Source organism: Vespula vulgaris, chromosome 1 (assembly GCF_905475345.1).
Source record: "Vespula vulgaris chromosome 1, iyVesVulg1.1, whole genome shotgun sequence".
NCBI lineage: Eukaryota > Metazoa > Arthropoda > Insecta > Hymenoptera > Vespidae > Vespula > Vespula vulgaris.
This window is the reverse complement of record NC_066586.1, coordinates 11,288,450-11,313,790: the sequence shown is the minus strand read 5'-3', so window position 1 is coordinate 11,313,790 and position 25,341 is coordinate 11,288,450. Positions and strand designations below refer to the sequence as shown.

Genomic DNA, 25,341 nt, shown 5'->3' with positions numbered 1-25,341 from the left:
GTTGACGTCTGACGTAAGACGTTCTACATAGACAATCTGAGATCTTTTCTATGATTCATTCGTATCAGTCAAATTTTTTTCTACGTTACATAGATCATAATAATAATAATAATAATAATAATATCATTTTTACATTTGTACGTTGAACCTCTGTCCAGTTTTTTTTTCTTTCTTACAATATCTTCAATATATTGTTTTATATAATTAAATAGCGAGATAATTATCATCATTATTTTGTCTTTGATATTATCATGTTTATGTAGAAGGTCACGAATTTCCGAGATGAGAAGTTTATGAAAAAATGAAAAAGATCTTTGGGAAACAATGGGAGATCCTCATTAAGGATTAATTATATTTATTTAATTATTTTATAGTGTAATTAAATAAAAGTTTATATAAGATGGAAAAGAAAATGTTCAGGAGATTCGAGAAGAAAGGAGAAATATTGAAACGTAATGCGAAGAAATTAAAAAAAAAAGAATTATAAATCACAGATAGGATTAATGAGTGAAATCTGAAAATGAACGAGTTCGATGCAAACGATAATGAAAAATAAAGAAACAGGATAATAAAAGGATGAAAGGAAATGGAGAAGACGTCGAGTAATCAGAAAGTGAAGTAAATTAAAACACGAGAAGAGAATAATGTAAATATAGAAATCATCTCTTTCAAGAAGGAAACCAATGTTAAAAAAGAGATAAAAAATGAAAAAAAAAAAGAAAAGGAAAATTAATATATAATGTATATCCGAAAATAAAAGCATATAGCAATATAAAAATAATAATTCAGTTGAAAGTTAATTTTATTAGGATTAATTATGATCGCAGAGAAATTTAATGTAACGAGGCGTAAATCTTTTTTATCGTGCTTAAATCCGCCGGTTTATCGCGATCCCATTCATCTTACTGATTTTAAAAGCATTACTAGCATGTTGAAAAAAAGCAGGCTCGTATATATTTCGCCACGTTTTCGCTTCTTTTTTACTCGGTTTTACTACGAAACAGAGCTCGACAATAATTCCTGGAAAGATTTTTTAATCTTTTGGACCTTTGATGCTAGCCGCTTTGTTCATTCTTACGAAAAAAAAAGAAAAAAAATATATATTATATTTTTTTCAATTAGCTACTTTTAACACATATTTAACAATCATGTACAATTACATATAATCATGAGTATTTTTTACAATTAAGAGCTCGTTCAAGCGAATCGATTATTTTTTTCTTATTTATTTTATTTTATTTAGATTATTTTCAATAATGTTTTTTTTTACAATGGCGGATACGTTTAATGTGTATGTAAGTACATGTTTATACGGTATTATCTTCAAACGTTTGCGTTTAAATCACGGATAGACGGTAATTTTTGATATTTGATTTTGTCAGTAGTAAAACGCGTGCACTAATTTAGCAAAAATAATGTATCAATTGTCACGAGTGGTGTATATGTCGTAATAATGATTTTCAGAAGATTCAATTAGTTTATCGATCTAAATGCATATATCGATCGTGACTAATCGATGTTTAATTGTTGAAGCAAAACGAATTTCAAGGAAAAGTTGGACGTACAATAAAAAATCAAATTATGTTTGAAAGTTCGAAAGACACGCGTTTTGACGATTTTGATGTTTATACGATTCGATTTTTAACAAACATTACAATTATCTGAGAACAATTCGCCAAAATTATTCATAATATCCAAACGTATACCGTGCCAATGTAAAGTTATACTATTACTTGTCTTTTTATTCTTTTCCCGCAGTGTTTTATCAAATTTTGTAAAAAAAAATTCGCGAATTCTATTTTCATTGTAGACAACAGAACACAAATTCTATATTTATATTAAATGAGATCTTTATAAGTTTCGTAAAAAGAAAATTTTTCTAAAATTGATAAATAAAATATGATATATATATAAAGTATGTAAAATAAATTGATAAATAAAATATAATATATATAAAAGAAAAATTAAAAGAGAAAAAGCAAAAAGAGGAATAATATAATTTCGTTGCCGAGAGTATCGAGTTAAGTGAAAAATGTCGTTTTTAATTGACACGGAAGTTCGCGTGATTCCGCACACGAAGTTAAGCCTCGTTAATCGTAAAAAGATAAAGAGAGAGAAGGAGAGAGAGAGAGAGAGAGAGAGAGAAAGAGAAAGAGAGAGAGAGAGAAAGAGAGAAAGGAGATTGCGACGCTTTACGGGACAATGCTGTGAGGAAGAAGAGATCGTTTCGTTGCGATTAGGGGCACGGTAAGAAGGAAAAAAAATGAGAACGAGATAGAGATAGAGATAGAGAGAGAGAAAGAGAGAGAGAGAGAGAGAAATCTTCTCTCGAGTTCACGTAGAATGTCTTACTCACCGATAAAATAAAAAAGATAAATTAATACAAACAATAGATCTCATCAAAAACAATTAAACAAAAAATGTATTTGTAGTAATTTTTCGCTAAATAGAAACAATAAAATTCATTGTTCATTCATCTTTATTGGTTTTATATATATGTATGTATGTATGTATATTTTATATTTTCTCGTATAAAAATATTTAATAAATTTTAATATACTGATATATTCAATATTTTTATATTTTATATATATATATATATATATATATATATATATGTTGTGAGTTTCTCAATTCATTGTGGAATGCATTTCATAATTTTTATTTTCGAAAAATTAATATATACGAATATAGTTTTGTATAATTGTTATTAGTTAGATTTATATTTATTAATTTATCAATAAATTTACTTTATATATATACATATATATACAATATATTATATATTTAAACATATCGTAAAATATTTTTTATCGTAAAATATTTTTTATCGTAAACCTGGTATTCATTCATCGAGTTAATTAATAAGGGAATAAAAAAATGTATCGATGCACGTATAAACATGAATAAGTTAAAGAATAAAAAGAAAAAAAAGGGAAAGAAAAAATAATAAAAAACTACTCGAAAGATTTACAAGACACGCAACATAATTTACTCTTACCGATTTGGACTTTATCGATTGTGAATGATTTACATGAATGTTTCTGTTCCTTTTTCTCCCTTTCTTTCTCTCTCTCTCTCTTTCTCTCTCTCTCTTTCTCTTTCTCTCTCTCTCTCTTATTTTTTCTCATTTGATAGAATGAATCTCTCGGATATAACGTAGCGAAAAAATTAAACAAGAAGAAGAGAAAAGACACACGCGATTCCGAGTTCTCTCGAAGCAGATCGTGCACAAGGATTGTCAGGATTGTCGCGAGGATTAATGGATTGCTTATATTCCTAGAGTCCTCCGGTTTTATTTTCCGCGTGGATAAACTGGTCACGAAGACCGATTTACTCTTGAGAGCGAACGCGCTTCCGCAGCTAAAAGATCGCGACAAGGATCACGTTCTATCTCTTTCTTTTTCTCTTTCCTTCTTTAATATAAATCTTTATACATATATATATATATATATATATATAAAGTGTGCTGTTTCTACCGAAAAATTGAAATAGGTATCTCATGAGAAATTGAATATATATATATGTATGTATGTATGTATGTATATATGTATATACATATATAAATAAAATATATACGATATATACTATATATAAATATACTATATATAATTATATATAGAACACTTCATTTATCTCTAAAAATTGAAATATGTATCTCGTGAGGGAATTGAATCCATCAAAAAAATATTTGTTTGCAGATTTATTCGATATGAAAAGAGCCAGATCGTACGTTAACAATTTTTTTTTTGTTTTACAAATCAAGTAGCGAAGGAAATTTCCGAGTTAAATTTATTTCTTTTTTTAAATGGAAATACATGTTTCTCTTTTCATAATTCGATAGCATTTCTTCGAACGATCAACGAGGTATTTAACGTCATGTCGTATTAGCTTATTTATTATCGTAAAACGTTATAAATTATAAGTTTGTGAGTTTCTAAGAAATATAAATAACGCTGTAAAGAAGAAATTTCTTACGAAATAAAACTTCGTTTACTTAAATCGATAATTTAAGAAGTGTAAAGGCAAGTAAGAAGTTCGGTCTTCGGTTTACTCATAAATTTATAATATAATTTATAACGTTTTACAATAATAAATAACGCGACATGGTGCATTCTCTCGCTCTCGGTTGAGCTCGTTCTCGACAAATGCCATTGAACTATAAAACGAAAAATATATAGTTCCATAAAAAAAAAAAAATAGAAAAAAAAATCAATTCGACTTTGAAATATTCCCCATAAAACAACAAAAATTGGCCACGCTACGCAAAAGCTTTCGTACTAAACAAATCTGAAAAAAAGAAGAGAAAAGAATTTCTTTTCAGTAGGTTCACTCTCTCACGAGATATTTCAATTTCCCGAGATAAACGGAACATACATACACACATACATATATACATATATATCTTATGTATTTGAAAGTTTTTTCTCGATCGTAACATCGATTGTAGCGAGTTTGATGACTCTCCCCGAAAGATTAATGACACTGATGCTGCCTTTCGAAAGATAATGGACCGAGCAAACATAGAGAAAGAGAAAGAGAGAAAGAGAGGGAAAATAGAATAAACGGACATGTAGACAGGTGGTCGTAAAGAGTGCGATACCGTTAGACCTCTCGAAATACATATAGGTACATATATCGTTGCCTTTTACCTATCCTTACTTACGACTTAGCTTTTCAGGGCTTTCAAGGGAGGATATAAGAGGACCGATAGGAGAAAGAGAGATACAAATCAATGATATTGCTGGATTACTTCGGTACCGGCGATTATTTCGATTTTGTTTGCTGTAAATAAACCAGCCAGAGAGAGAGAGAGAGAGAGAGAGAGAGAGAGAGAGAGAGAGAGAGAGAGAGAGAGAGAGAGAGAGAAAGAGAGAGAGAGAGGAAAAGATAAGGATAGTTACATCGTTGTCTCTCTCTCTCTCTCTTTCTTTCTCTTTTTCTTTCTTTATCGTATCGCGACAGACCGCGTTTCCGGAGATCGAATCGCATGAGTTAGAAAGATCGTATCTCGAGATTACACGATTGTAATACGAGGCCATGGTTCGATCGTATTACCGTGGATAGTTGTCAAAAATCAACCTTTACGATCTATATCGAAGAAAAATAAGAATATCAACTTAGAGATCTATCGATCTGTCTTTCTTTCTTTTTCTTTTCCTTTCTTTTTTTTTTAACTAGTACGTAAGCACATGGATAATACTAGATCGTTCGTATCTTTAGTGGCGATGTAATATAAAAGGTACTCTCTATTGCTATTACAGATATCCGCTTTTATTCTATCCAAGAATAAACCGGTTGTAAATGCGTGGATTCTAGTCGGCGACATCGATGTATAATCTCGTGATCGTTGGATCGAGATTAAACGATTGCAACTCGTTCGATTCGAGAATTTGTTCTATGAGAAAAAAGAGAGAGAGAGAGAGAGAGAGAGAGAGAGAGAGAGAGAGAGAGGAACAGGGAATTGTGAATATTTCGCAAAATTCCGTAATTAATTCGACGTAATCGATTGAAAGAGGTATACTCGACAGAAAATAGAAAGAGAGAGAGAGAGAGAGAGAGAGAGAGAGAGAGAGAGAGAGAGAAATTCAATAAACTACTCTTCGGTTAAATACTCGGAATAAATGATAACGAGTTAGCCAACGATTATTCTAAATAAATGTACTTTTTTCGTTATTAAAAATAGAAAGAAAATAAAAAAAGAAATTCTTTCCGAATAATAATTCGTCATTGCTTTCTTATTTTTTGACGTGTTATCAAAGCAGATGATATATGTAATATACGTAATATACGTAACAACATTATACTAATATTTTGTAAAGTACCTCACGCGCGTTACTCTTGTCGATTTTTATCAACATCGAAATTATTCGTTCGTACTAATCATACTTTTCTTGTATGATTTTGTAATTTCAAATGGAAAAGAAAGAATATCTATATTTTGTTTTTTATTGTACTTTATTATACTACTTGATTTAACGTCATAATCACCATGGTTCTCGGGGAACAAAATAAAACGTTCTAACGAGGTAGAAACCTAGTAGACTTAGCTATAACTCTGACTGTTCATTTTCTCATGATATTAGAGTCTAAATTTACGGACACGTGCATACTTACATTAGACTTGGTACTCGTGCTGTATCATCCATAATGGCACGAGCGAGTCTCTCTCTCTCTCTCTCTCTCTCTCTCTTTTTCTTTCTTTATTCTTCCCTCATAACACATAGAACTCTTATTCCCTTAACTTCGATCTAATCCTACCTAGAACGACTTAGCCATTAAATGTGCACGCGAGATGAAGATTCTCTTTGGAATTCACATACACATTATCTACCTACTTACATTTATATCTATGTTAGTATTCAATTCACCATTCTACCGATCGTGAATATCGATTTACCTTCATTTTTATTCCTTTATTTCTTTATTTACTTCTTTATTTATTTCTTCATTTATTTATTTATATTTTTATCTTTATTATTTTCTTTCTTTTTTCGTTTTGTTTGCTACAGCTTATTATTTATATTATCGAATGGTACGCTTATGATCGCATGATGCCATCGATCTTCCTAATCCTTTTGCGTAGGCAACAATACGAGTAATATTTTTTTCAAATCGCTTCTCGTCTACCATCTCGAGAGATCGAGTTTACGTACATATTTTATATATATATATACATACATATATATGTAAGTACACGTCGAGATACATATGTATACATATCTACATACTCGAATAGCACTGATCGGTCTTGGTGTCACGTGGACGTATGCGCTTTTCTCAGAAAGGCTTGCATCAAGCCTGTACAATAAAGAGAATCCGTTCTCGCGCGTCCTAAGTCGAGACATCATTCACTCTGGACGTTTCTCTAACGTCTCGGATAGCACTTGGCGCTCTAACCACCATAAAAGATGACGTATGGAATACACCTATGTATATATCTCGAGTAAAATGCATAGGCTATATATAATAGGTACAATGTATCGCAGAAATAGTCGTTGATTTTTCGTCATTAAAGAAAAAAAAAAAAAAAAGAAAGAAGAAATAATTGTCTAAACTCGCGGTAATTAAATTAATTGAGTAATTAGATTAATTCGTAATATAGTGTTTAATTTTATATCCGATATTCGTTGATTTTTCGACACAAAAAGAAACGATTTTCTAAAGTTACTAATTAAATTAATTGAGTAATTAGATTCGTAGCGAAGTGTTCAGTTTTAAATTCAAAATGATATTTTTACGAGGATATGATGATTTCAATATTTACTTTTTAATATAATATTGTTTATATATGAATATAGTAATTTGTCAACTATTGATGATATTTACAAAATTTACATATCCATTTTATGAGAAAAATTTGTAAATGATACATGTTATATTTTGCGTAATTGTGGATGTAATTAATTATAGATTTTTTATAATTAACAAAATTAATTTATAGTGAAGTGTTTAGTTCTACATTGAATGTGATGTTTTAATAAGAATTTAGACGATTTTAATATTTACTTTTTAATGTAATATATGTTTATATGAATATAACGATTCAAAATTTATATATTCGTTTCATGGAAAAAAAATTGATATTATAAAAAGGACATTTTATAGTTTTCATCGTACCAAATATGATTTATTACAATTTGTTTTGCTTTGTATATCTTTTTATGCTTTATTTAAAATATTAATTTCTTTGTATCACGAATTTAAATACACTTGATTCAGTTTCAAGAAATATCCAAATATTTTTGCAACACACTATACATCTAGATGCTTGCATATATATTTATTATATGTCTTGTTACGCATATTACGAGGTGCATCGGCCAGATTATAACGTATCGTAACTACTTCCGATGAGATCACCTGCCATTAATTGTTTTACGAATCACGATGGTTTTAATGCTGGCATAATATTTTCTCGTTACTACTAGAAGGTATCGTATACTTGTACCAAAAATGGATTGGTCGAAAAGAATTTTTTTATAAAAATCACGTCGACGATCTTCAATTTATCTTTTCTCTCTACGGGAATTCTTGAACGTTGTTATTCCTTATGAATCATTTCATGTTTCTTCGTGATACGATTACTTTCAATGAGACGTTACAAATGAGCGTATTCATAAAATTCATGACAATGACATAAGATCTTCATCTATGATACTAACCAGAAAAAAATAAAAAGAAAAAGAGAGAGAAATAAATTTATTCATGCTTATCAAGATCATAGAATATATAAAAATGTTCATCAAAAAATTACTTCAAAATACTATAATTAAAAATCGAAGAAAACATGAAACATTAAAGAAAAAAAAAAAAAGAGAGAGATAGATAGAAAAACAATAAAAAAGTTTCGTTAAATAACACGTTAGTTCGGACTAATCTGTTTTTATTCAATATTGATTAAACGATTAAACAAAAATTATGATTATTTAAAAAACGAAAAAAAAATTATTACACAATTTTGACAACGTATTAAACTCGATAAAATAATAAATTCCAAACGCATCGATCATACGAGCGGTATTCCTAATATCATATAAAACATATATTACACGAGTTTCGTGCGAAACCGATCATTTGCCCTTAATTAATTCGCATAAAAATTACACGTAATCGGCAGATACCTGTTCCCATAATTTCCAATTGCAGAAACATTCCACCGACTAGACCAATTTCTCTATATCCTATAATCCATACTCATAACATAACTCCGCCTTTCCGGTCATCTACCTCTCTCTCTCTCTCTCTCTCTCTCTCTCTCTCTTTCTCTCTCTCTTTCTCTCTCTCTCTCTCTCTCTTTCTCCTCCTTCAGAAAGAAAAATAAAGAAAAAATGAGAAGACACAAAAATCTAAAGAGCTGCAGCATCCACCCGGTCGGTACATCCTTGCTAAAGTTCACCGACCCGTATATATCTCACATATGTACACGTACATACATACATATATATATATATTTCCTTCCTGCACCCTCTTTTCATACATGCATTGTGCATCGAGTTCAGCATGCATGCACTCGCGCGACCGTAGAAATTCTACGGGCATATAATTCGATCGGCATTGTTCGCCAATCGCTACCAAGCCAGACGTCGGCCGCTTATTGCCATAATTGATTCACTTAATCGTGGGAGTGACGGACACCTCCTTAGCCTCATATGCTCGTTCTATTGCTACTGTCGCTGCTAGCAACATGCTAATCGTAGGGTTCGCATCCTGACTGACGTCGAGAGAGATAGGGATTCCGTTGTTCCACTCCTAACTCAAATTCTATCATGCTTATTAAGATTTGACGATGCGTTAGAGTGATTTAGAATGAAAGAGGTATTCTTGTTAAATGTCAAAATTGTTCATTTTGTAATCGTTTACGATTAAAATATGATACGAGCCATTTCATTTGTTACACGAGGGATGATTATTTTTGATTGGTTAGAATTTTAAATCGAATTTTAGATGTTCGCTTTGTTTAAATGAATTATTAGAAACAAAGTTAGAAAATTTTATCGAATTTAATTTGTCTCCGAAATAGTTTTCTCATTAATGCAAATTTTGGAAATGTTTATTGATTTATGAAAAATAGAAAAGGATTAGATATCTTGTTAGTTTAAATTAAAGTGTTAAGTATAGAAACATTTTATTCAAAGTTATACTCTTAAAACATTCTTGAAAATTTTATAGTAAACGTATCTAATATTAAGAATACTAATTTATAACATACTTATATTTTATCTAACATTCAAACGTGATAAGACTCTCGTATAAATGACTATTTCACGACTTAACCAAACTCCTAGCGAGTTTCTTTCGAGAGAATGTTCGTGAATGAATGTTATCTTTCTCGCCTTAAGATTATTAGAAACACTATCGTAATAGAGGTCTATAATCACTTAGAACCTTAGACGACACAGTTTCACCTATTATTTTCAAAAATCTCGATACGGAAAATCAAGGAATTATCTGATACAATTTCAGTCCGATACAATATCATTTTGATTTTAACAAAATTTCATTATTAACTTTCACTAGGATCAGTAATTCTTTTTCTTCAATATCAACGAAATTTTTAATTAATTATTCTAGTTGATCCGAATTAACGTTTAACATTATAGAGCAAGAAACACCTTTTCTATCAAGGTTTATCTTAACTGTACTTATCTTTCTATAATATATTATATATTAGATGACCCTGGGTATGTATACCTGGATCCATATACATATACATATACATATACATATACATATATATATATATATATTATATATATATTTCTATACGTCTATGTATAAAAGGAACATAGTAAATCCTGTGTGCTGTTGACCCGACGATCACTGGACCGAGACCAGGTGTACCGGACCTAGACGGTAGATCTTTACTCGATCGGTCAGCCGGAAGCAATTAAAGTTTCGACGGAATCTCGCGAAATAAATATTGCGATCTGCCGTAGACGGTGCCACGTCATCGGGGTGAATGTCTCGCAGTTGTGTCCTCGACTATTATTCTCCCTACTTCTGTAATTCACACTTAATTAATCGTAATTAAAAATTGAAAAAAGAAATTCCATGCCTGATACCAACTGAAATGGAGATGATTAAATATGATCGTTATCGATTTTTATAATTTATGATGTAACACATACGTGTCATAATTTCATGGTCAACGTTTAATGTCCTATCGTAAAATAAAATACTACGTCAAATAATACGTAATTGTTATTACCATTGATTATAATTTGAAAATGATTTTTTTTTTATTTTTTCAAACAATTACAAGTGTAATTAAATGATCGGATATGATCATAAATGATATTAATTCTTTGTCACGTAATTCGATTAAATCATATCAATTATTTATAACGAAACGATCACGAGATGGAAGTTTTATCGACATCGAACGTTTAGTTACATAAAAATAAAATAAAACACGATGGTATGTGAGGTACGGAAGATGAAAAAAAAAGAAACAAAAAAATAAGAAAGTTTGCCATAAAGGATGACTCTCTTCGCTTATTATTATTCGAAGCAACAATTTTTTGTTTCCTCAACTTTACTCATTACTTCCTTCGCGGTGAGTATTATTACGGGCGTTGGCGATATTATTACTATTATGTCATTACGATAATGCGGGAGTACTTGGTCGAAGAGAAAGAGAGAGAGAGACAGACAGAGAGACAGAGAGAGAGAGAGAGAGAGAGAGAGAGAGAGAGAGACAGAGATGAAGAGAGAGAGAGAGAGAGAGAGATAAAGGGCAAAGCAAGGTAGAGCGCGATTTTGATGGGTAATAATAAAACAGAGTAACGGTCGTCTCATTTTAGATGCATCTCGAGTTAATTGCCTCTCTATATATGTATGCATACATACATACATATACGCATACACATACACACACAAGTATGTATATATAAGTATCTGCCGCTTCGTTTCTCGGTCGACATGAAAAATTGAATTGCACTGATATTTACGACTGAAATTCTCAACAAGAGATCCCACTTACCGGTACGAATCCTGTAGGATCGACTTTGTAAAAGACCTTCTCTCGGTCGTAATATATCTCTTTCGTATCATAATAACCGGAATCGATTTTTTTTTTGGTTTTTCTTTCTTTTTTTTCTTGTGTATGCTTTATTTCTTCTTTTCTTTGTTTTATTTATTTATTTATTTTTCTTTTCTTCTTATTTTTTTGTTTTTGCAGATTATGTGTCCGGCGCGTGTCCCCGGATATGTCCACCAAGCGGGGAGCCAGTATGCGGCAGCGACGGTATCATATATGCTTCCCAGTGTGAAATGCGGAAGAAGATGTGTGGAAAGGGTAAGGAGTTGTTAATTACATTCATTATAGCTCGTTTCTCGCACGTTAATATGCACACGCTCCATTTTCATCATTTGCTATCGTCACCGTGTTTCTATATAGCTTCTTAATTCCGGTCCAACTGCTTTTTCATATCAATTAGATTTCAAGCCTATTTTCCGATAAATATAATAAAAATGTTACATTAAGATAATTGTATGCTTTACAGTTTTAATACACATGTTGGTGTATTATGTATCAAGAATACGAATTATTATTATATATAAATATATATTATATATTACGAATATATAGTTTTATAATATAAATATAAATATATATATGTATTATATATATTTTTTTAATGTAAATAATACTACATGAACAAATTTACAGGATTAAATATATTGAAAAGATTTCTTAGAAATATTATTCAAACAAACTTTTATAGAATTTCAAAGTCTAAATAATTAATAATAAAAAATATATAGCATGTCAAAGATGAAAAGAAAAAAAAAATTACTTAATTAATAATAACAACGAAAAATAATAAAAGTGAGATCGTTTCGTAATGAAGACGTCTTATCACGAATTTATATTATATTTGCGGGATAAAAAGAAAATATTAGAAAAAATATTTGTAGTAGTTCAAATTATATGAGATGGCGATGTTGTTCGTTAATATTTAAGCTTAACAAATAAAAGTGACAATTCTGTTCAGGAGTGACTATGGCGACAGAGAAAACTGCTTGCTTGAGGTCATCGGGCAGCAAGTGCGAGCATCGTTGTTCCGGCGATCAGGATCCGGTATGCGGTACCGATGGTCGAACTTATCTCAACAAATGCATGATCAGAGTCGAAATCTGCAGGGTGGGAATCGAGCTCTCGCATCTTGGACCATGCAATAATATTTCTGCTCACAGAGAAAACTGTCCGGTTTCGTGCGATTTTGCACCACTCGATGGTCCCGTATGCGGTAGCGATGGCAACGTTTACAAGTCGACTTGTCAAATGAAGTTACTCACATGCGGGTATGAACAAAAAATAATAAAAAAGAAACAAAATTTTCTCTTCTTTGCTTCGAAATTAGATCCTTGATCGAAATTTATTTTTACATTATTTTATAATAATAAGTATTATTTATGAAACTGGCAAACATATTTTGTCATCGTTTGAAATGAAATTAATTTAAATTAATAATGATCTTCTGGAAAATTCCTTTAATATAAGAATATATTAGATTAATATATGTTACATTTATGATGAAATATTAATCAATCTGTTTTACATTGTAATATTTATTGTTGATAGAAATAGTAAAGCTGTGTTGTTTTAAGAAAATTAATTTACACTGATAACTTGAATATTAGTGTTATATAAGTGTATGCATATATATATATATATATATGTATATATAGACACACATATCTTAAATTAATAATTAATACATAATTAATCGAGACAAGAATTTAAAAAAATGCGATAATTAAACGTAAAATAATTATTTTTCTCTCATACATATACATATAAATAATCGCTTTGAGAAAATAAACTATTGTTCTTTGAGTAAAATTCATCTCAACGATAAAGGTCGGACATTTTCGATCCAAAAAAGAATGTATATATACATATATATGTGTATATATATATATATACATTATATGTGCTATTGCCTGAAGGAAGTACATTCCAAAGATAACGCTTTACGAAGTACCGGTATTAGTTTTCAAAGAGAAGGCAAAACCTAGAGGGACTTCGAATAGCTCGTTGCAATAAGAGATAGAAAGAAAGAGAGAAAGAGACAGATAGATAGAGAGACAGAGAGAGAGATAGAGAGAGAAAGAAAGAGAAAGAAGTTATTCGACGGGTTAGCAACGAAGAGTCGCGCTAATCGAATCGGATTTTTATCTTTTCTTTTTTTCTTTCTTTCTTTTTTACTTTTTTATATTTTTCTTCAACAGACAAGGAGTCGTGCGTACGAATAAGAAACATTGCCAGACCACAAGACATTGTCGTGAATCGTGTTGGCGTGGTGCTAAGCCAGCCTGTGGTAGCGACGGTATCCTCTATGCGAACACCTGCAAAATGCGAGCTAAGAATTGCGGGTAAGAACAGAAATCCTAGTTTCCACTAGGATTACAACTATTACGGTATATTATCTACCTATCTACCTAGCTACCTACCTACCTACCTACCTACCTAGTATATATATAATATATATATAACATCGTAATTTACATTTTGCCCGAAGGTAAATGTAAGCTAAAGGAAAGTCTCATGGGGTCCTTCGAACTACCTTACTTCTCTTCCTTCCTTCTCCTCTTTATCTTTGCTCTTCCTCTTTCTCTTCCCTCAGTTAGTAAACGTGCTTCGTTATTAACGAGCCACTTCGTGTACCTACTTCGTTAACGTTGCAAGCACATACATACGTTTCTTCCGAACGTTCGTTAGTCGTTTTATATACATTTCTCATAAAGTTTCGTTGGTTTATTAGAACGAAGGGATGTAATGTTCTACGTTCGAATAGTATTCTTTACGAATATGTTCGTTGGATAGGTTTTTTTGTTAGATAATTTTATCATGAATTATTTATGTATTATATTTATATATAAGTGTGAGTATCATTGATCGATCGTTATTAATAATCTCTTAATTATTAAATAATCTCGCGTATTTAAAAAAAGAAGTGATATAATATTATTCTGTTTCGTTACGATATATCACGAGTGTTAAACCTTTAACGAATAATTTATTTATCTTCCTTTTTGATTCTTTTTTGATTTTTACAATGATTTGTAATTCTCTTCTTTTTTTCATTTATTTAAAATTTGCGAATTACATTACGTTAAATTTATTGATATATCGTATATATGTAACGCATTTAGGGATTAACGAACGTTCGATAGAGTTTCAATAATGACGGATATTAATGAATATTTGAAACTGGTCGAAGATTTCTTTGAAGTATTCGTTTACATTCGATAAATCGTTTGAAATATCTTTTTAGAAAGCACGTGTTTGAAGTGCCAATGTCATTCTGTGTGTCGCGAGAACGGACATCCGGAAGTCAGTCGAACGCGTGTCCGCTCGACTGTAGGCACGAGCCGGAAGTACCGATCTGTGGATCGGACGGAAATATCTATAGGAACGAGTGCGAAATGCAGATGCTCAACTGCGGGTGAGTGAATTGCTTTTAACATTGAACGTGAGAAATAGAAAAGTTTTATGATCAATAGAAAAAATTTAGAAAAGTGATCAAAACAATTCCCATGTAATATATATATTATATAAATATTTTTTTTTAATCGTTTAAAAAGTTTTAGAGTTTAGTTTGAAAAGTTGTAGTTTTCAAGTACTTAACATATATAATTAAATTTATATGTTTAATATATAATTAAACAAATAAATAACTTATTGATTTTTATTATATGATTTGAACATAATATTCTGTCATTATTATTATTATTATTATTATTTAAATATATTTTTATATTTCTACATTGTAGAAAATTATTTGATTTTCTCTACTTTGTTTGGATTGTTTAAATATATTTTAAACATGAAAGACATTAATCGTGTAATTTAGTGAGTTTTCTGAAGAAGTCTCTGAAAGAAATTGATTCATTGAAACGTGAGCATAATTTAACTATCTTTTTTTTTTCTAATTAAATAATTATGCGTACATCTTCTCAGTTAGGAAATTTTTCCCAAATATTATTTCTTATATTATATAATTTAATTTTACAATTATATTTCTTATATTATATATTTTAGTTTTATAACTGTTTCCGAACTATTTATTTCTAATTATTTCAGTTAGTTAAACTTTTTAAATTATTCGTTAGAAATTTATATAGATATAGATTCACTCGTTCTTTCATTTCTAAGAATTTTGATAAATATGGAATAAATTCTAATTTTTTCATCTCTATTATTAATCTTTTTTTTCGATTTATGTATTTTGAACTAGAATATTGAAAGTATCGGGTTGATCAATGAATATAAATATCATTTTAAATAATCAATAAAGAAATACTTATATACGTACCAATCTAATAAATATGATATCATAATAAGAATTTTCACTTTCACTATTTTATATAGCTATTCAGTTGATTCATAAATAAGAGCCACTTTATTATAATAAACTTTCTTCACTATCATAACTTTATAATAATGATTATAATAGATATTAAACTTATTAAACTTTTATCATTATTATGTAAACTACTTATCACTTCTACTTATTTGATCGATATTTTTATTAATCAATTCTGAATATTTTGTAAAATAAATGACTATTTTGATCGGTATAAACAATTAAGTATCAGAATTACTGCCACTTATTATTCTAATATTTAAAATTTTATTATTGACCTAATAAATAACAGCATTTGTTTATAATCACGATTACTTATGAATCAACCCAATATTTCTATTCTCTATAATCACTGTAATAGTAATATACATTTTGAATCAATAAAGATAATACCATTTTTATCTATAGAATTCTCAAAAGAATAAGAACTTGTAGAATTGTAAGTGAGAAAATTGAGGAAACTTTTAGAAGTTTAAATATTACTTTCTTAATCTTAAAAATTATTAGATAGCTTCTTTCATATATATAATAGCTATTTGTATAAATTTGAAAATAGCTATTTTATAGATTTAAGTTTGTTATTTTGAAGAACTTTCCTTAAGAAAAGATTCAAGAAAATTTGATTATGTAAGACACATTACTTGTTATGAGAAGAAATATATGAACGACAAATTCGACACGTAAACACACATAATACAGAAAGTAGAGTCGCGCGCGCGTGCAGGCGCCTACGCAGATAAAGAATCAGATGAACATTTATGAAACATTTTATCGAAGAGATGTTAAATACGTACCTTCAGTTCAGTGTACAATAACTGTTCGAAACGAGCCTTCTTCCGCTCGAACAGACACTCTAAACCGTTTTGACGTCGAACGTTAACGCTTTGATGCAACGTATGGGTATACACACCGGTTGAACTCTTTGCTAACACATTACGATGATGCTGGTTGAAGGTCAAACGTGTCCACTCAACTTGAAGATGAACCATGTTCGAACGTTCGACGTTTAACCAACGAAATAAAATATTTCAAGTAACGTCCTGTTTACTTTGATCTTCTCTTCATCCAACGTCGGGACTAGACGTATCTCTGACAACAAATTTATACAATATATTAATTTTTATATATGATAACAAGTCAGACGAAGGACACTTGTTACAGTGGAAAAAAAAATCACATAGGTAAACGATAGTAAACGATTGAACAAAATTATATAATTAATTCAAAAGAATACAAAGTAAATTAGGAAAAAGGGAATTACGTTGAATCGCTTGAATTTAATCTAACAGGCAAACTATATATAGAAGGCAATTGAACGAAGGGTGTCGTTATAATTAAAAAGGAAAGAAAAGAAGAAAAAATTCTTTATCAAGAAACGATATAAAATATTAAAAAAAAAAAAAATCATATAATTAAAAGCAATACGAAGTAAGTTAAGAAAAAAAGAGTTTATGTTAAATCGGTTGAACGGTTCAACAGGCAAGCTAGAAGGAAGGTGACCGTAGTGGACTTCGAGAAGTGTCGGCCACGTTTAACGAAGTGCATGAAGCAACAGCAACGTTGTGGAAACGAAGTGGATCCGGTCTGTGGAAGCGACGCTAGTACATATCCAAATCAATGTCACTTGAACGTAGCGATCTGTCTGTGAGTAGCATAAAATAAAAATAAAATATTTTCTAATAGGTAAAATTCGTATTCGATTTGATTTGTGTCTACCAAAGAAGCGCATCGAACTAATGAAAGAAAAGTAAAAAAAAAGAAAAAAGAAGAATGAAAAAAGAAATAAAACGACCGATGAATTAATCTTGATTTTTTATGGTAACCCTTTTTAGGAAGGGTATCCAATTGGCTCATGTTGGCGAATGTACGACCTTGAAGGAAATAGAAGAGTGTCCTGAAGATTGCAACGAAGTGCCAGAGGAACCAGTTTGTGGAAGCGACGGGAACGTTTATCGGTGATTAAAAATTTTATTTCCTTTAAATCGACTCTCGTTAAGAATCTCATTTGATAAATTTAAGAGGGTTCCTAATTTTGATTTCGATATAGAGAGAAAAATATATCATAGTTTTCAGTGTTCCTATATCAATATACTTATTTATTATTTTCTTGCAGTATCCAAATAATTTATTTTTTATATATATATTGAAAAAATATACTTTATAATAGAATACAAGTATACATCAGTATAACTATAACGTATTTATATGAATATATACTATCATATTACTCTGTACCAATTTATTAATTTATATACTATATATTTTATATTAATATTAATTAATGCATTAGTAGAAAGTATTAGAATAACAAATATTAATTAATATATATTAATGTATTTTAGTATATTTGTATAGATTATTTATATATACTTATTTATAAATTGTCGTATAAATATTTAGTCGTTTAGGAAATAATGATTTTTTTTTAATCGATTAAAACGGTAGTAGAATATTTACAAATCTAGTGAGGATTTTTGAGAAAATATTTTAATACTTATAATATTGAATTAGTACAATTGATCCGTTTTGTTCAAAGCTCGCTTTGCCATCTTCGCCACGAGACATGTGGTCAGAGGGTAGTTCAAGTTCCTGCTCAGCATTGTCGTACCACAGCGCTTTGTAATCAAATTTGTAGTGGAGAACGTCAATTCGTTTGCGGTTCGGATAACAAGCTTTATCGTAACGAGTGTGAAATGAAGAGGGACAATTGCGGGTAAGCTAATACTTTAACATAGTTACTCCTAACAATCATTATTATTTTAAATATAGGTCATAATTATTTTTATTTCTTATTAATTTTATTATTAATGTTATTCATTTTTTAAAACTATAATTAAGAATTAATATTAATTGTATTTCTTTAATTGTATTTCTAATGTAATTAATTGTTCTGTAATTAATTGTATTTCTAATAATTTTTTTGTAACAATTCTTTTATTACTTTTTCAAAATAAACATTAACTATTTATTGTAACAATCTATAGTAACGATTCATAAAAGTTTCTTTATTCACTTGTTGGAATGATCATTATATGTTAGATATTTCTAAAGAAATATGAATTTTAATTAATATATTTGAAACGTTAAATATCATTTTAGGTAACACGTGTAGGTGTTACCAATTATATTCATTAGTTTCATTAATTTTTTTAAGCTATAATTAGGAATTAATACTAACTATACGTTACACTAATAATCTTGTTTCCTAACATCTCTGTTATTAATTTTTCAGGATAAACATTGACTATATATTGTAACAATCTATTTTTTACGATTTATGAAAATTTTTTTATTCATTTTTTGGAACGATCATTAGGTATTAGATATTTCAAAAGAAATATGAATTGTAATTAATATATTTGCTGCGATTAATATATTTGAAACGTTAAATATCATTTTAGGAAACACGTGTACGTGGTACCAATGAAACGATGCGTTCAAGGTTTCTTGTTCCGTGGCTGTCAAAAGATCTGTCCACCATATTACGATCCAGTTTGTGGCACCGACGGAATGACCTATAGCAACGAGTGTTTCTTGGAAATAGAAAATTGCCGTAGCAGAAGCCTCGTCTCTAAAAAGTATCACGGTGTTTGTGGCCAACCAACGGAGGAACCGAAAAATTATTTGTATTAATTCGACGTTCGATCGACGTTAAATCAATCGATATATTGATTGAGGAAATCGATTTGAGAAAGAAAAAAAAGTAATAATAATAATAATAATATTAATAATAATAATAATAATAATAATAATAATAATAATATTAATATTAATATTAATAAAAATAATAATAAAAATACGTACCGGGCTACATCGAAGAGAGATCGATCGGCGATACTATACTAAAAGAAAATTGTCCTTGAAATCTTTACGAAACGATCCGTTTCGTCGATCGATCTTTAGATATATGTAAATGATCGCGCCTCGTCTTTCGAAAAATGTGATTTTGAGAGATTCGACGATGTGTATAACGTAATATATTAATTTGTAAAAAAATTTTAAGGCGCGCAGTATCGTATTTATAAAAGAAATGTGAAGGAAAAAAAGAAAAATCTTTTGAACGACGAAATCGGTCGACTAATTATTATTCCATGTCGTTCGATCAATTTCATTCAAAGAGAAAATCTTTATCTATTAATACTTTAAATGAGCTTGCCAAGAGAAAATGATAAATTTCATAATATTGAAAATCTTGCCAAGTTAATAAAGATACATATTATCGTTGAAAGCCGTTAGATAATCGACTTTTAATAGAATCGCTATACTATACTTGATCGCTTTGTCGGATCTATCGTTTAGTCGATCTTTTGCGAACACATTCGTGAATCATCGTACGATGTCGTACTTTCGATGTATAATGTTTTTAAAAAATTAACCCTCAAATGCGTGTGTAGGTATGTGTACGTGACAATACATACGTTACGACATATTGTAACCTATGTAGCACAAAAATTTAGTTTCTTAATAAATTCAAATTCTTCGAAAAATTATGATAATATATCTAATTATTTTTTATTTAAATATTATATAAAAAATATATTATAAATATTTTATCTATATATAGATTATTTACCTATGTAAAAATAAAAAGTATGTATATACATACATACATACATACATACATACATATATATATATATATATATATATATATATATATATATATACACATACGTATGTATAAAAATTTCTAAAAGAAAATAATCATGCATTAAAGGGTTAAAAAAGATTTCTCTTTTCTTTTCGAAGAAAGTCGTTATGCTTATCGAAGTTAAAAATTAAAGTAATTAAACAAAAATATTAATATATCATAATCTTCGACGATTCACGAACACAATCAAAGGTCGAAAAGTATCTTTCGTCATTCACTTTCCCCCACTCCTTATCCCTCGTATTTATTTCTTCAAATATCGTGCTTTAGCGTCATTCCGATCTTTCGCGACGAACAATCACGACGTGCCAAGTTTGACGAAGGATCGTGCGAGGAAGGATCAAGAATCGCGTATAAACACGTAGGCTTTTAAAAAGATTTCTCATCCGCGAAGAGAATAGAATCATTATTTTATTTATGTTAGATTCCTAGAGTTCTACTAATTATAGAAAATCATTATTATTTATTCTATCGAAAGATATTTCTCTCTGTGTCTCTTTATAAGTTTCTTTATACACGATTTTTCACCTATGTATGTAGACATACACACATGCATACATAAATACATACTTATATACATACATACACACGTATATAAATACATACAACTATGATTCTCGTTTTAAGCGATGTATTTCTCCTTCTAATCGATGTAACAACGTAAACAGTAAACTACGTTTTTCGAAGTAAGGAAGAAAAGAAACTTTCCAGTTTAACATAAACTTCCGATGATAATGCGATGTGTGTTCATATTATAATTAATATTATGTATTATTATTAATCATTATCATGTCTTTAATTTATTTTATCGAACACGCGAGGATCCTTTTTTGTATCGAAACTAACATTGTGTACACGCTTGTCAATAATAAACCATATACGTATATTTTAAGATACGAAAGCATTTTCATAAACAAGTTTATACGCCTCTCGGAAGTTCTATTATTTCTAAATAGTCATTCTTTCTTTTGTTAACGTTTATTTTATAAACATTAACGTTTATCTTATATTCTTAGAATACTTGGAGATAACGAAGAAACTTATGTCGGAGAAACATTAATAATAATATTTATCGAAAGTATTCGAAAGACGTACTTACGTTTGAACCAAGGAAATTTGATATTCGATTTCGAAGGTATTCGTTTCATTCGACATTACCGATTAAGAAATGGCGAGATAAATTTACGAGTGAAACGTTTAACGAATAACATTTAATTCGACTTAAATTTTCTATTAGAACGAGACAAATACGACGTCTGATATATAAAATTCTTATATAAAATATAATATTAATTTTGTCTTAGGAAAAAAGAAAGTAAGAAAAGATCGATAAACGAAGTTTAGTGCGAGTCGTTCAAACAGGTTACGTTCGCTAACGTGAATACTAAGTTCGATTTTTCAGCGTCAGACGGCGCCACGTATGCCGGGTAGTCGGAACGTGTACAGATGGCGCTTCGGTGTACCGCTATTGACAGGTGCCGAAAAAACATGGCGCTCAGTGTTTACGACAACTGATCGCAGCCGATCGAAATCATACGTGATCGTCGCGTATCCTTCGTTACATTTTACGCGGTTCTCTCCGATTGTTCTTTACTACGTAGATTATTAAGTATTCATGAGAATAATAGATCCGTTAACGCAATTGCTTCGAAGGTGTCGAAAGAAAATCTCTTACGATAACGCGTGGCCCTCTTGAAAACGGCGAGATCAGGGGGTGTGAGGATATCATCGACGAATCAGAAGGAAGAGAGAAAAATAAGACTGTCGGAGAGCTGTTAAATCAACACGTTGCATCGAGAACAACGACAGAGTTATCGTAAGTAATAAATATAAAAGATGTTTTCTTTATTATTTATTAAAATTCGTCGAGTCCGTTGTCGATAAAGTGTCGTCGATGGACATTGTCTATATGAAAGGAGGGGGTTTAACATGAGCGTAGCAAGAACGGCGGGAGAGGCCATCTTTGAGTGTCTCGTCGTAAGAACGAAGCTCGTGCCGGGGAAAGAGGATAGGATAGGAGAGAGAGAGAGAGAGAGAGAGAGAGAGAGAGAGAGAGAGAAAGAGAGAGATAAACAGAAAGAAAGAGAGAGAAGTTCGAGATTACGCGAATCGTATTACATAAAACGTTGCTTCGGCCTTCTCGTTGCGTCGTTCGACGCTCGGCCAACGAACGTTTGTCGTTTTAAACTTCTCGAGGACGAGTTTTGTTTCTCTCTCTCTCTCTCTCTCGCTCTCTCTCTCTTTGTCTGTCTGTCTCTCTTTCTCTTTCGTTATATCTTCCCGTGTGATTTTCAATATATGTACGTACCTGAAACTGAACGAACGTGTGCGCCAGTTTCGTGGTGTTCCTGTTTTTCACGTATGTATATGTATCTATGTATGATGTGTATGTTAGTAAGTAGAATCCTCTTTTATAATAATATTTATGAAATAAGTATTAATTACTTTTGTCTATATATATATGTATATATATATTTAATTTATATTATTACTTTTATTACGAGGTTATGTGATCGATATTTTCGAGATCGATTAACATTTAATAAAGATCGTCATAAAATAAATGGTTTATTATTCGTAAATTTCAAGTGGAACTATTTTACTCGATCAAGTGGCGCGAATATTGATTTCGAAAGGGACCAATGACCTTTATATTATTTATGTTATTCCTGGAGTTGATGGTTTATGTACGTATGTATATAATATTAAAGTTCTTCTCTCTTCCGAGTGAATATATATACATACATATATATATATATATAAGCAATATATATATATATATATATATATATATATATATATATATTACTTTTCTCGCTTCGCAACAAGATTTAAATTTATTCCTCGAGAAATCGATACTTTCTACGGCTGCATTGCGCGATTCTTTGCTTATCGAGCGTGCCCGATGGCGCGCATTTTGAATTTATAGAAAGTCAATTAATTTTTTCAGATTTATTAATCGTTATTTATGATACGATGACATAAGAAGATTTTGTATTTTTCTTTATTTTTTTTTCTTTAATAAAAATGAACAAATTACAGAAGAAATACATTATACATCTCTTTGACCCTTTAAAGGGTTATGCATATATAGACGATATCAAATAAAGTTGTTTTATGATTTGTTTTCTTTTTTTACGAAATTTCAAAAATCGATTGTTTTTTTCGGATTGTCGATATCGAACCAAGCAGAGTTGTTTTGTAGAGAGTATGCGATGTTAATAATATTTCCTCAGAGTATTATCAAAAATTAAAAAAAATTAAAAAGCCCTTTAATTACATTTAGAAAAAATGAATCCTTCGCGGTCGATTTTTAATTTATTTTCAACATAAAAATATTAGTGATCGAATTTATATATACATATAGGGATTGGATTTATCATGTGATTTGTGATTAAAAAAAAAATTCGATAGTTTTTTAATGATTAAAAAAAAAAAACTACGGTCTTTAAAAAACATTTCCGTATGGCAAAGATTAAAAAGATGTTCGTGCCAGATTTCCTTCATATAAGTTTAGTAGTTTACAAGATATCATCGGAAAAATATGGGAAACATAGTTTGCAGAAAACAACGATTAAAGTTTAATGTACTTACATGTGATGTTAAACTCGTCAAGGTCGACTTCAAATAGCTCCAATTTCGTCAATTTTAGAAATATGTTGATAAAATTTTCAGAGAATAATCTTTCTTTGAAAAAATTCTATCAACGAATAAAAATATTTTTAAAGAATGGATTCTTTTTATCTTTTTTAACATTCTAGATGTAATAATTTAAGAAATATTTTTTACAAATTCGAACGATCAAAAGTTATCTTATTGATGAAAACGTTGAAATCGAAGATAAACGAAAAATAGCTCAAATTCTTCTCACGATCGATTTAATTCACGACGTTCGCCGAAGGATATTGCAGAGGAGTTACGAGTTACAACGATTTCTCGTGTCTTGTTTATCAGTCACGCGTTGACTGATTATTCATTGAGAAGACATTTTTTTACATCATGGATGAAGAAGGTTGTATAAGAAACATATAGAGAGAAAGAGAGTGTATATATACACTAATTTTATATAAGCGTTTTTGTGTATATAAAGTATATATATAAAGTGTATGTTTATAATATATATATATATATATATATATATATATATATATATATATATAAGTTTGTATATATACACTTGAATATATAAAAGGGATAATTTCAGAAAAATTGTTTAAAAAGGAAGACCAATGATGCTTGGGTATTATTAGATACAGATTATTTGTTTTCATTATAACTTAAATTTTTCTAAAAACAATATATTACTATATTAATTATAATATATTTATAGATATATTTATAGATCTTATATATATATATATTATATACATTATATATATATATATATATATATATATATATATATATATGTACATGCATATGTATATGTATAACTAATATTATTTAATTTATCCGCATACACGTATGTAAATGAAATATATATATACGTATATTTAATTTATAAATATAATTTATTTGTTAAATATATTTTTATAAATTTTATTTATAAAAATATATTTAATATATATATATATATGTATATATAAATTGTATATACATAATGGAATACTTAAGTCTCCTTATCGTATATACCTATATATATACATATTTAGTTCACATATGTATGTAAATGTTGTAAACAAGACATGTTTTATATTTATGTGTATGAACCTATTATATTCGCACATTGGATACATGCATTCATTTATACGTGACTTATATTGCATTCAGATTAATCGAATGCAGTTTGAACAATAGGTGAAAAATACCTCA

General features: G+C 29.5%; 2 protein-coding genes across 4 annotated transcripts in view; both read left to right on the top strand.

Annotated features, from left to right (window-relative positions):
• LOC127065109 (agrin) overlaps window positions 1-21,430 on the top strand; it is a 47,441-nt gene extending 26,011 nt beyond the window's left edge. For both annotated transcript variants that reach the window (XM_050997032.1, XM_050997040.1), the window contains 8 exons: window positions 11,684-11,800; window positions 12,501-12,810; window positions 13,741-13,884; window positions 14,787-14,957; window positions 17,358-17,522; window positions 17,711-17,833; window positions 18,415-18,591; window positions 19,280-21,430. In XM_050997032.1, coding sequence (XP_050852989.1) covers window positions 11,684-11,800; window positions 12,501-12,810; window positions 13,741-13,884; window positions 14,787-14,957; window positions 17,358-17,522; window positions 17,711-17,833; window positions 18,415-18,591; window positions 19,280-19,511 — 1,439 coding nt within the window. In that variant the 3' untranslated portion in view covers window positions 19,512-21,430. The remainder of the gene's footprint in view (window positions 1-11,683; window positions 11,801-12,500; window positions 12,811-13,740; window positions 13,885-14,786; window positions 14,958-17,357; window positions 17,523-17,710; window positions 17,834-18,414; window positions 18,592-19,279) is intronic.
• Window positions 21,431-21,992: 562 nt separating this feature from the next.
• Window positions 21,993-25,341, top strand: part of LOC127064951 (focal adhesion kinase 1) — an 82,762-nt gene continuing 79,413 nt past the window's right edge. Inside the window, exon 1 of one of the 2 annotated variants that reach the window (XM_050996728.1) lies at window positions 21,993-22,345. The gene's annotated coding sequence lies outside the window, so the exon portion shown is untranslated. Of the gene's footprint in view, window positions 22,346-22,401; window positions 22,889-25,341 lie in introns of those variants that run through there. The other variant, XM_050996737.1, reaches the window with a different exon arrangement.